General features: G+C 35.0%; 1 protein-coding gene across 8 annotated transcripts in view; it reads left to right on the forward strand.

Annotated features, from left to right (window-relative positions):
• Positions 1-13,962, forward strand: part of ari-1 (E3 ubiquitin-protein ligase ariadne-1) — a 30,202-nt gene extending 16,240 nt beyond the window's left edge. Inside the window, exons 1-8 of one of the 8 annotated variants that reach the window (XM_018517539.1) lie at positions 4,111-4,668; positions 8,207-8,574; positions 10,161-10,340; positions 10,424-10,486; positions 10,565-10,780; positions 10,852-11,409; positions 12,621-12,847; positions 12,941-13,962. In XM_018517539.1, the coding sequence (XP_018373041.1) occupies positions 8,365-8,574; positions 10,161-10,340; positions 10,424-10,486; positions 10,565-10,780; positions 10,852-11,409; positions 12,621-12,847; positions 12,941-13,022 (1,536 nt within the window). In that variant the 5' untranslated portion in view covers positions 4,111-4,668; positions 8,207-8,364 and the 3' untranslated portion in view covers positions 13,023-13,962. The other 7 variants (XM_018517532.1, XM_018517536.1, XM_018517538.1 and 4 more) reach the window with 7 other exon arrangements.
• The last annotated feature ends 11 nt before the right edge of the window (positions 13,963-13,973 follow it).

Consider the following 13,973-nt stretch of genomic DNA (forward strand, 5'->3'; position numbering starts at 1 on the left):
TAGTATAATTTATAATTACCGAAAGATTCAAAGAAACTTGCATGAGCAGGAATCGCTCGGCCACTAGTTACCCATATTAGTACGGTAAGGGTTAATCTTATGATATTGATATCAACAACTGTGGCGCCAAGTTAAATTCTACTATCAAAATAAAAAGTAAAACCAAAGTGATACTATATCTTTATTACTATTTACTTAATCCAAATGGTACTATCTTTAATTTTTATGCAATGAAACCTAAGTATACGTAAATCTTATTGAAGGATCTTCTTATTCCAATCCAAATGATTTAAGTTTCTCTTAAATGAAATTATTATATCACAATTCATTCAAAGACATTTTCTCTTCCAACTAAAGTAGTGGTTATTTAATTCTCTTTCAAAATATTAAAAATTTTAATTTTAATAGAATTTAATTTAAATTGAAAAATTTTTCATATAAAAACACTTGGCGCTGCTAGATCGAGTAAGAAAAACTATAAAAACAATTTAAAATTAGAATGGTAATTAATAAAAATATATAATAAAAGGTAATTATAATTTAAAAGTAATAATAAAAGTAATAATAAATTGTTTTTATAGTATTTCTTTTATAGAGGTAAATAAATTAGCTAAACGTTCCAGAACTTTAATTCTCCATTTTACATTAGTAGGGGAGACCGGGGCCGATTGTCACAGTTTTTAATTATTGATTTTTAGAAAAAAGTGGATGCCTGATTTTGAAATATTATATACGTTACAATATACCTACATCCTTTAGGTATTAAAAAAAATATTACTCGTGAATCCATCATATCAAAAACAAGTTATTTAATTTTAAATGATGCTGCGAAAATATGACAATTAACCCCGTGTTCTGGGTTGATTGTCACACGTTCTAGGATTGGCAGTAGGATATTTGTTATGGATAATACGTATAAAAAATACAATTTTTATTTTAATGTTAGTTTTATATTTTGAGAAATAGTAATTATGGCATTAATATAAATAAAATTGTTATTTTAATCATAAAATACGTAATTTATTTCTGTGCTGTAGTTTCTGTATGAAAAAACATATATCTATATGAAATATAATATATTTGTAAGTATATTCTCTAAAAATGTGTCGATCTAAAAATATTAAAATTGATTGCCACTTAACCCTGTCACATTTTGGTTAATCTACCCTACATAGCCATTTTTAATAAAAGAGATTGTATTGTATTCACAAACTTGGTCAGAATAATGATTACTTAATTGTAGCAAAGATCTTCTAAGATGTCATTTTCTATGAATACAGGGATATTACGATTAATAATGCAAAAGACTTGTCAGACAACAAAGTAGGTGATTATAAAAATTTACTCACCAACTTTATTTTCTCAAAAATCGCTATAATATATACAAGGCTTGTGGTGCAAACCATTTTACACAACAAATTAATATTATATCAGCTATCTACAGTAAAAAAAAGAGACTTTTCTGCCGTGTCTTGTTTGAGTTATAAGCATTTTGACAATCAACCCCGTACGACAACCAGCCCCGGTTTCCCCTACTTTTGGAATATAACACTGTTATTAATTTGTGTGCCACAGGGCTACCTTCATTATGTAACCTACAAATACATACCCAAAAAATTAGGTAATATTTTATGACAGAGCTGGGATTTATATAGTATTTTTAGAATAATATAGTATATTTATTATTAATATACTATACACATATATTAATAATAATAATATACTATTAATATTAATAATAAAAATATTTTCAATTATTAATTTAAAATTATTCTAAAAAGAAAGTTTGAATTAATTATTTAAGTTGAGGGAGATTCATCAGTTCCATTCGTATAGTAAAGTTAATAGTAGGAAAGCTCCTGAGATGAAGCGGTACGCGCGTTGTTTACAAGCATCCGACGATTCGTTGCTAGGTAATGCACGGCAAGAGGGCAACAATGGGCGTCGCCAACGAAATCGAGCCGAAATGTGCAACTAAATCCCAGCTCTGTTTTATGACTATCTTTCGCCAATGCACTATTACAATTTTGTACAAGCACATCTAATAGCGTTTTAAATTGGCAGAACTAGTGCGCACTCAGTGCATTTTAAAGCCGTTGTACAAAAATCGACGTAAAGATGTACGTTTAATGAAAATATATAAACGAAATATATTAAACCGTGAAATATTCGATACATTTTATTGTGCTATTTGATAAAATAAATTTGGGGCATTTTATCAATTGAGATATCTCATTTTTATATTTAGATTAGAATAGCGTACAACAGCTTTAATGTGCACTGAGTGCGCACTAGTTTTGCCAATGAAGAACGCTATAAGAAAAGTAGAGAATCTTCTTTCATACGTGGATCGATGTGTCATTGCACAGCTCAGATGTCTCACAGTTGAATTGTGATAAATTCTGGAAATACATTACAAGTTACATAATAATATACGTACAAGGTCGAATTATAATGCACTAAACAATTAGGTTTATGCAAGACATCAACGTTCGATAATTGCTGAATTTAGCCTCCTCACCTCCTCGAGAGGTTGATAAAATAAAATAGATTCATTCGACGCGTTTTTGCACTACATGAAAAATGTGTCGCTTTGCCAGATATCCAGATTAGGAAATCTGTTGCATCGATGGCATAGAGGGTTAAACAAATTTTCTGCTTTACAGATAAATATTTAACCAAGACAAACACTCCGCTGTAAAAATAAAAATTATATAGAAAATAATTTGTATTCTTAAAACAAAGAACGTGTTTTTAAAGCAGAGAATTTGTGTAATTAAAGCAGAAAATACTTATTCTAGCTTAAATTACATGTTCTCAAGTCCTTCTATGTCATCGATGTGATGAATTTCCTAACCTAAATAGTCGTCAACTTCAACGATTAATATCTCGGTCCATAGGGTAAAGCGATATATTTTTTTGCAAGATTCGTTTATTTCGTGCAAAAACGTCTAATTTGTGTAATTGTAGAAGCAGAAAATCACGTGTTCCTCTACTCTATGCCATCGATGTGACGGATTTCCCAACCTAATACACTAGTCCATCGCTGCGCGTATCATCAGTCACAGAAAACAGACACATGTGTGATGTGACAATACATTGCCAGTGCCACATTTGCCTCTTGTGTCAAATTCCAAAAGGATATTACCCCCACCACTCCGTAGCGACGACGACGACGACGTCGATGATGATGATGTTTCTTAATAATAAAAGTTTCAGATTCGTATTTTGCGTCGCAATATCTCCGCTCGTGGAGCACGTAGAGGAAAAATAAAAACACTTTCATTATATATCCAGAGCAGTTGCAATCGATTGAGCACACTTAGAACTTGATCGATTCAGCCCTTATTGAGATCCGATAATCTCGATCTGCCGCAACTCGCCGGCTCGCGTAAAGTAGCCACGGTAGTGTCGCTGCGCGTAGCTTAGCGCCGAGACACTACAAGTGTCTCCAGATCCAGGAGATACCGCCATTGTATTCTGGGAGATATCTCTTGGATAAAGTTATCTAGAGGTGAAGAAATTAGGCATTAGTACATTTTCTTTTATTAATTTTTAATTCTTTTATATCGTATAAAACATATTTTTTAGTGATGCATTTTACAATATAGTCTACATAGGCTGTATTGTTTACGTGTCAAAAGACCATGTAAACATCACATAGATTTCACGTAAATAATCCGTGTAGACGTAATCTGAAAATCTACAACTCTGTGCCGTGATAAAAATAGACGAAGCTTAGGAGATTTGATCCCCATTATCATAAAGAGATTAACACTGAAAATATGTGAATTGATTTGTATTCAATTGCACCAATTGTCAGTGTGAATCAGTGTATTGCACTATGTTTTCTCAGTGGAAAATATTATTTGTCTCCAAACTTCTTTGTCACTCTATAGTGTGTATTGTTAGCACTTGTCGACGTATCCCACTACTCTCTACAATCCCCACCACGTGCTGTCAGCATGACAGTTTCGTCTGCAATCCGGCAGCTCCTTTTTAGAGACAGTTCCAGACCGTTCGTCGATTTGCTCGCGTGCTGAATACAGATCGCGTACATCGTCCGCAGGATAGTCCCGCGAAATTCCTGGTGTGTTTTCTCAGCTCCGCGATCACGGCACCGTGACTTCATATCATTAAGCGATAACGATGATGGAAAACGGTGACACGCTCGTCGTTTGATCGTCAAAGAATCCAATGTCGCGCGTTGTCGCGAACGTGGCAGCAGCGTTCGGGCTATAGACCCGTTGAGGCTTTCTCTCCCTCTCTCTCCCTCTCTGGCTATTTCTCAGTGGCCTCAGTCTCTCTTTCGGTTGCTTTCGGTTCCTTTCATGGCAAATGGTTCTTCGTGATCTCGGAGCATTGGCGGACTCACGAATCCTCTTTGTGCGTTGTCGCTCACAACAACGCAGTGCTTGTACACGCGATGGACGAGGATAAACACCTGCACGCGACGCGACCTCGTTAAAGACTGTGACTTGTGTGGCAGTAATAATTCGCGAGTACAACGGAGATCTCCAAAGAATTCTCCGCGATCCCCGCGCGTCCACCAATGTGTTGGAAAATTGTCGCCTCCTCGACAAAAATTGTGTTGAACGCAAATATAATGCAGGTTTGACGACGAAGGTGGACAAGTAGGCAACGTGACGTTAACCGTACGTGTCTTCGGTTTGTTTATCATCTTGACTGTGTTCGGTTTGGGCGCTCGCGTAAAGTTGTGTTCTGATATGTATATATTATACTGCCAATACTGAACTGCAGTATAGGATTGTATTATACTAAAGCAGTGTCTACAATGAGTAATCTTAAGCTTTAAGCTTTGAGACTATTGGTGCTTTCCAGCAAGATACTTTCTGTTTGGTGACATAAGTTGACACAGGTTGACAAATGTCGTTCTTTGTTACTCACTGAATGCGAAAAAGAAATGATGCTTGTAAAAAATTGTGTCATTAAATAGAAAGCACTCACAGTGTAACATAATGATCACTTCATCTTTGTTTAACATTGAAACAACAAGAATGTAATGATTCATTGTGTATACATATACTCTACTAGTGCATTCCATTTTTACGCTCACACGTTGTAATCCCCAGTTCATTCTTGTTGTTTATTAAATATTAAACAAGGACAAATGATGCTTACAAGCGTTATAAGCACAAAACGAAACATTGGGTGTTTTCCATTTAATGACACAAGTCGACACAAGTATCATTCTGTCTTTGTTACTCATAGAATGCAAAGAAAGAAAGAATGATATTTGTGTCACTAAATGGAAGGCAACCATTGTGTCATCTCTGTCTCTTGTTGGAAAGCATTCTATGACACACCAAAAACTGAAGCAGTAAGCAAATTAACATTTTGAATTTGCAATTATGTTATTGCTTTATAGCCTCTGTTGTGATTGTGTGGCCAATTCGCTTACTACTTAAGTTTTTTGTGTGCCATAGCCTTTAAGCAATAAAAAATTGGCCAATCGTCGATTATTCTCATATTCCTCTGTGATTAGTCAATTTCTTTCTCAAAACTTAAAGCCTAAGTTTTATGTACAATCAATAGGAAATAAAAGTCCATAACAATCGGATCTTAAATAATTCCATGTGAATTTATATATACTATGTATGTATGTATGAATGTATGAACATACATACATACTGTATTTGTAGTCATTTGAATTATGTGCCGAATTAATTTTTTTCAAACTTTACTATTACGTATGTATGCACATATATAGTATATACAAATTCACATGAAATTATTGAAGCATTAAAGATCCAACTTCGATTATTATGGGCCTTTATTTCTTATTGGTTGTGTTTTTACATGTAGGATCTAATAAGATTCTTATTGTTTAAATTTTCCATCATAAAATCTCATTGTAGATCATTGAATTATATAAATTTCTGTACTGGCAGCGTGTATCAGAACACAGCCTAAGCTTCTACTTTTCTTCTACAAGTAACAAGTGATGAGGATAGTTCTGTGTATGGTACTATATGTATATGACTCCTTTATGGCCAATTTTTTTACTAGATAACTTCATGAGATATTTTTTAAATAATGGATAAATGAAATATTTGAGAGATATCGGGAAGACATCTGGAAGATATCTCATGGATAAAATGATCGGCAACTTATCTAGAGGTGAAGAAATTAGCCATCAAATGGGTCAGAAATCTATCCAGTGCTCCGATTCTGACTCTTAGGCTATATCCACACAAACTTGCATAGTCGCATAAACTTATACATAAAGAAAATTATCCAATTACATTTTACGTGCAACTTTGTAAGAGAAATGCGATTGGATAATTTTTTTTATGCATATGTTTATGCGGCTATGCAAGTTTGTTTGTATGGATATACCCTTAATGACAGTTTAGCGTTGTTATGGCTATGTTCCAAAATTTATTGTCAGTACTAAAAATCTATAGTTTACGTCACATGCATTATAGATTTTCAGTACTGGCAGTAAATTTTGAGGCACAGCCTTTATTGTCGGTGCGTAGCTTTATATCATATTTATCAGATATTATATTATATCTTATACTGTGATATCTACACAATGATAATATAACGATACTGGGTATCTATTATGGAAATAATCGGAATGGATTCCGATCGGAAAAAATTTGTTTCGTTTTCCCCAGAAAACACAATAGAAATCTAGCGAATAATTGAATAATTCCGATCGGAATCCATTCCGATTATTTCCATAATAGGTACCCTGAACTGTCGTCAAGAAGAAAATAAAAATTAGTCAATTCTAAATAAAATCGTAAGGCTCGTAACTTGTTCTCGTAAAACTTGCAAGAACTTATGACTGATATTGTAATTTTATTTATATATGTATCGTAAGACGGTACGATCGTTCGTAAATATCTACGATTTCTCGTATAAAAACTTATGGCTAGCTAGAAACTGTTCGTAAAGATATTGCATAAAATTATAAACCTTTATATAAGTTCTGACAAGTCTTACGAGAACATATCATGAATCGTAAAGGATTCTGCTTAAAATTGACTCGGAAGAAATGAGGCTTACGGCGCGCGAGCGCTTGAACCGAACGCAGTTTAGCTTCCAATATAAATACAGTCAGAGAGCGATATACTCTCTGACAGCGTATGAAATTTCATCCAGATCCGTTCGCGATGGGACACGGGATGCTCGTCAGAATCACAGAGTCTCACCGAGACTCGAGAGTCCGGAGAGTCTTCGAGCGTCCCTCCTCGCGCGCGCGCGCGCGCGCGATCGATATTGCCCTTGAACTAACGTGTCGCGCCTTATTATAAACGCGCGCGTGTGCTAATTAGCGAATCGGAGTTACAGCACACGCGCCGCGCGTATCACACGTATAATACGCACGCGGGCTCGTCCTTCGCGCGTATATTTATATCGGGGCACGCAATATACGGGACTCAAAGTAGACGCCTCCGACAGCTTGCGGAGGCGCGTCCGCATTTAGGCGCGCGGCCTCGTGACCTGCAATTTTCGCGCCGAAGCTGAAGCTCGACAGTGCGAAAATCATCATCTTGCAAGTGTACGTGCATGTGCGGTACGTTGTACGTTCGTCCGTCCGCCCGTTTGGCCGTCAGTCACATCGTTCGTATAGTGTTTCCTCCATCATGAGTGTCTGCTGCTGTACGACGTGAAGTGTAGCAATCGGCCGACCGAGCGCGAACGTTTTCGCTTCGCCGTGAGATTAGCTGCTGGCGCGTCCGCTGCCGGAGTTCATCTCGGATGTTTTGGTAGCTGACTTTGTTCCCTTTTCTCTCTCCCCGTAACGGAAACGTCGGGTAAAAATCCGTCGAGCATCCCGCGCCGAGAGGACGTGTACGCGTCATAGTTGATCCCGCGACGCGTCGACGATCACGCGCGCGCACCTATACCAAAAGACAGCCGCTCCGGATGCTGTTTCGGGCAGCGTCGGGGAACAATGATGTCACGTACGGAGACGTAAGCCGTTTCCTCGCGGCAGGTGCGTCTGGATCCTCGAAATCTCTCGCGGAATTACGCGCGCGTCTTTCTGTCGCCCTTCACTCTCCCTTCGCATTCGTCAAATATGATCGATCCCGCAGTATTTCTAAATTCCGTCGAATACACGTAAAAATGTAAATCCCCCGCCGCGATCGTCGATATTCTCTACGTTGTATTAACATTGAAATTTAAATTTCTTCTTCCCCTAAAGTGACTACGTTTATATCGTATTTAGGACGGAACATTGATTGGATCAACGCAGCACGACTTCCTTGGGAGCTTCTTGCAGTCGATGCTACGTCCATAGGAGCGATCCGATAGTTTATTCTGCTCGAGAAAGAGGGTAAAAGAAACGTCAGTGCAGAAGATTCTAGAAGCGCGCTAATTGAAACAATGGATTCGGAGGAGGAAACGCTTTATGATGACGTTGACTCCGGCAACGAGTCCAGTGGCGATGACGTTGATTTTGCTATGGAAATAGAATCTGGTAATCCACGGGAGCGAGCTACCGATGTTGACGAGTATCCCTTTGAAGTACTTTCCACAGAAGAAATTGTACAGCACATGGTTGACTCCATAAAGGAAGTCAACACTGTTGTCGAAGTAAGCTTCATAATTTAAGGATAAATTACAATAAAAATTCCAATTCAGGTCCTAGTGAATAAATCAATTGAATGTATAAAGTCTATCTGAGCCAGCATGGGGTGTACGAGTACAATTTCTTATTTTATTTAAAAGTTTATATGATACATATATATAAACGTTTCAATCCGTGTTTCGGATCCTCCTCAGGATAAATATTTGCAAACTCTAATAATTACAATTATGGTGTATCATTTACATAAATGATCAGATAAATATATTCTTGATTTAAAGAAGTTTGCTGGAGAATATATTCTAACCATTTATGTAAATAACACCATAATTGTAATTATTAGAGTTTGTGAATTACTTACACCCAGTGAGAAATGATAATGGAATCGACATCGAATTGATGTCGATTCAACGTCGAAAGCATCAAATCGACATCAAATTGACGTCGATTCGATATCGATTTCACTGTCACTTCTCACTGGGTACTGAGAAGGATCCAAAACGGATCAAAACGTTTATATGTATTATATACACTTTTAAATAAAATAAGAAATTGCATTTTTGTACACCCTATGCTGGTTCAAATAGACTTTATACATTCAATTGAATTATGGATAAAATTAAGTCTATTCTTTGTCGGATAAACTAGTATACACTTGCCGCACTTAAAATGAAATAAATACATATTTGAAGTTTGACAAAAGTGAGATGGAAAGTTTTAGCAGTCTAGTGTAGTCTAGGTATTACATTTGTCTGGTATTACGTTTGTTGTACGATACAGATTTTAAATTTATTGATTGGCTATAGAATAGAGAGATCCGACAACTTTTCTTTTTTGCAGCCAATCAATAGGCTTGAAATACTTTGTCGTACGACAAATGTAATATCTGCCTAGTGCAGCGACGAAGTGACCCTGATTCTACATTACCCTCCTATAGTACTGAGGATCTTCATTTAATTATAGAACTTATGCATTGTTTAACAGAAAGAGAGAAGTTTCATGGTATATATTATTTACTTTTTACCCATTTTGTTATATTGATTAGATGAACAAGACAGCATTGGGTTGGATCCAATCCCATTTTTCTGGATATCTTAAAAATTTATCTTATCATATAGGAAAGTTAATTGTAAGTTAATCGCGAGCTTCTTGTCGACAATCAATCTGAAGTGTTAATTTTTAGATTAATGTTTTAGAATGGCTATTGCAAAGCAAGCTTGCAATCGCCTTGCAACTAATGTAGAATCAGGAGGTTAATTGCGTCCTGAAATGAGATAAAAATTATAAAATAGTCCAATGAAATTATAAATTCTAGTGAATTTATTAACTTTTGTAATTTCCATCTAGTTTTAAGATACACAATCGACTTTTAGGATGAGATACGATTGAAAAACACAAGTAATAGGGAATAACAATTCCAGAAACCGTGTATATCAGAATACATGATTTTTGATAGATTTAAATGTTTTTTTTCCCTGTTCCCGTTGCCTATGTTTTTTAATTGTGTTTTAGGTCTTTTGCTTTTTTCGAAATAAGTTATAAATAAACGACATTATATATCTACTTACCTGTACCTACATGTGTTGATTTGTAGATACCAGCTACTACCACACGTATTTTGTTAAATCACTTTAAATGGGATAAAGAAAAATTGATGGAACGGTTTTACGACGGTGATCAGGAAAAGTTGTTTGCCGAGGCACGCGTCATTAATCCGTTTAGGAAGGGTCCTTTAATAAGCAGGAGCCGATCATCCCAAAGTTCGTTAGTAAACGTACGTGTATAGTTTATTTCAATTATATTTTGTTATCGATTAGTCACTGCAAAAATTATGCTTTACCTATGCTTGTAATACAGCCTAAAAGACCGACAAACGGAACGGAGGAATGTGGCATCTGCTTCATGATCTTGCCATCCTCAGTAAGTCTATTTTACCCATTGTTTAAAAAACAGTAGTAAAATAAAATATGCTTAAAAAAACATTATAAAAACCATTAGATGATGACTGGTCTGGAATGTGGACATCGTTTTTGTACCGGTTGTTGGGGTGAATACTTGACAACTAAGATCATGGAAGAAGGAGTTGGACAAACAATAGCATGTGCTGCTCACGCGTGTGACATTTTAGTCGACGACGCCAGTGTTATGCGACTTGTCAAAGATTCCAAAGTTAAATTAAAATATCAACATTTAATCACCAATAGCTTTGTTGAAGTAAATATTTGACGAATATAATTAAATTTATTGGATGTTATTAACGTTTCACACATCTCTTTTCTTTGCAGTGCAATAGGTTATTGAGATGGTGCCCTTCTCCCGATTGCAATAATGCCATTAAGGTGCAGTATGTAGAAGCGAGACCAGTTACTTGCAAATGTGGACATATCTTCTGTTTCCACTGTGGCGAAAACTGGCACGATCCTGTAAAGTGTCATTTACTCCGCAAGTGGATCAAAAAGTGCGATGATGATTCTGAAACATCAAACTGGATCGCTGCTAATACAAAGGAGTGCCCCAAGTGTAATGTTACTATCGAAAAAGATGGCGGATGTAATCATATGGTTTGCAAAAATCAAAATTGTAAAACTGAATTTTGTTGGGTATGTCTTGGACCTTGGGAACCGCATGGTTCTAGCTGGTATAATTGCAACCGTTACGATGAAGAGGAAGCTAAAGTAGCCAGGGATGCGCAAGAAAAATCCAGATCAGCTTTACAGAGATATTTATTTTATTGCAATAGATATATGAATCATATGCAATCACTAAAATTTGAAAGTAAATTGTACGCTAGTGTAAAAGAGAAGATGGAAGAAATGCAGCAACATAACATGTCGTGGATTGAGGTATAATAATAATAATATAATAATAAATAATTGATTTTAAGTTAGTTGAATTAAATTTATGTACCATTACTATGTATATATATTTTAGGGGTGCACCGGATATTCAGTATCCGATATCCAGTAATTTTATGATCCGGTGCATCCCTAATATATTATATATACAATAATAAGATTGGAAACACGACCGTTTATGTGAATATATCACCTAAACGCTATAATACGAGAAACGCTATTTGACGATCAAAGTTAGATATTAAACTAATACATATATGTATTCTTTAAATGAATTTATCTTAGAAATATGATTGCGCACCATTACTATTGAACTTTCAACATAATTCATCTGAAATATTATATTAATCCCCCCAAATTTAATTACATACATCTTAAAGAACTCATTACGAAAAATATTACGTCGGTCGGGAGTCGAATCCGGATCTCTAGCATTCCGTGCGAGCGTTTTAAGGGCCTCTTTCGCTAACTCCGATTAATGCTAATTGATGGTTAACTCAATCATCACGATTACCAACGTGATAACTAAACACAGTTTGTCTCAGAAGAGGAAGGGAGAGGAGACTTTTGGTACATTAAACTGCTGTTGGCACTTCTGCGAGTTGATCATAGATTAATTTAACCAAAAGTTGGTGAAAGGGGCCCTAAACCTTTAGATCACCGAGGCCTTAGCAATATTCTTTGCAATAATCAATATGTATAGAAAGTTATGCATTGAAAGTCGAGTGTGTATAAACAATAATATAAGAATAGAATAATATTTACATATACAGTGACTAATAAAAGTTTCTAATGACTAATTTTATCGTATTGCTTAGATAATAAATCTTTACAAATAAAGATTTAGTATATTAGTATTTTTGTAATGATATAGGGTGTTTTCTGTTTAGTGACACAAGTCGACAAATGTTGTTCTATCCATGATGCAGTTCTATCTTTCTTAGCATTTTATGAATATTAAAGACAGAACAATACCTATGTTGATTTGTATCGCCAAAGCTTACCATATTCTAATATTTAAAATATTGTATTCTTAAGTTGATTATAACAAGAATTATTTATTAAGAATTATAAACTAAAAAACATTAATAAAAATTATTAATAGTTATATGTTGATCGAAAACTTTTGGTAGCCGCTGTATATACATCACTATTTGTCAACATTATTTTGTAAATATATCAAATTACTCTCTTTTCAGGTACAATTTTTAAAAAAGGCAGTTGATATTTTGTGTTCCTGTAGACAGACTCTCATGTACACTTATGTTTTCGCATATTATGTGAAAAAGAACAATCAATCTGTGATTTTTGAGGATAACCAAAAGGATCTGGAGAGTGCCACAGAGTGCCTCTCTGAATATCTTGAAAGAGATATCACGAGCGAAAATCTTGCAGACATTAAACAAAAAGTTCAGGATAAATATAGGTAAAGATTATGCGTTATTCTTAAAAAAAAAAAGAGATATTTTGTTTGTATTCTTGTCAAAATAATATTACATTTGTGTGTGTGCTTTTAAAGATACTGCGATAGCCGAAGAAAAGTGCTTTTAGAACATGTCCACGAAGGGTATGAGAAAGAATGGTGGGATTACAAGGAATAGAGGATTCTTGCTAGTTTCATTTTTTGGGGTGATACGAGTCCTCTTCCTTCCCACCTCTGCCCCAACTGTGATAAACCAAGAAAGAGTTAACAAGAGACAAAAATGGAGCATGTCACAAAGTGATGAACGTGTTGTATGCACTTTATACATAATATGCTCTGTGGCACAACACCTATAATGTCATTTATGATTAATATTGAATTCAAATTATTAAAATTCAATCCGATCACAAACAAGTTGATTGGACAATATTTTGATTTGCGCTTGCTGTGTATTGTACATCATTGTAGATTCTTGATTCTTGATAAAAATATCCCATTGTTTTAGGAAATCTTAAGAAAAGTTATATTCATTAAGACAAACAATGTGTGTCATTATTCGCAATATACTTACATGTTGCGATGTAAATGTGACTTCGCTAAAAATTTACTATTTTATTTAGCATATTTTACTGATGTTAGGCGAATTGAAAGCTTTTGAATCCTGAAAACTTTTATTTTCTTCCTCCTTTAATATTTTAAGAATAACTGTTTAAAATAAGTTAGGTACAATTCAAATAAATTATCCCGACTGTTTTATTCTATTTTGGACCCCAATACGTCCAGGCTACAACTGCCAATGTTTAAAAACACTAAATTATCTATATGCATATCGTCAGTTCTACGTATTCATGTTTGATAGCTCTTCTCATTCTTGCTTGTGTACTATTTTCGTGAAAGATGTTTAAATACAGAATATGTTCCAATATCGTAAAGATGTAATTCTGCCTTTTTTCTGTATATAATTTTTTTTTACAAATAAATTATTTACAATATCAATTAATTATATTCATATTGACATTGTGCAGATTAAAGGGGGCCAAGTTTGTGATATCTTTCACATGTACCATATTCCATCTCTGCATGTAAAAGTAGAACACTACAATTATCGACTTGCAAGAAAATACTGTTA

This window comes from Trachymyrmex cornetzi, unplaced genomic scaffold, assembly GCF_001594075.2.
Source record: "Trachymyrmex cornetzi isolate Tcor2-1 unplaced genomic scaffold, Tcor1.1 scaffold694, whole genome shotgun sequence".
Lineage (NCBI taxonomy): Eukaryota > Metazoa > Arthropoda > Insecta > Hymenoptera > Formicidae > Trachymyrmex > Trachymyrmex cornetzi.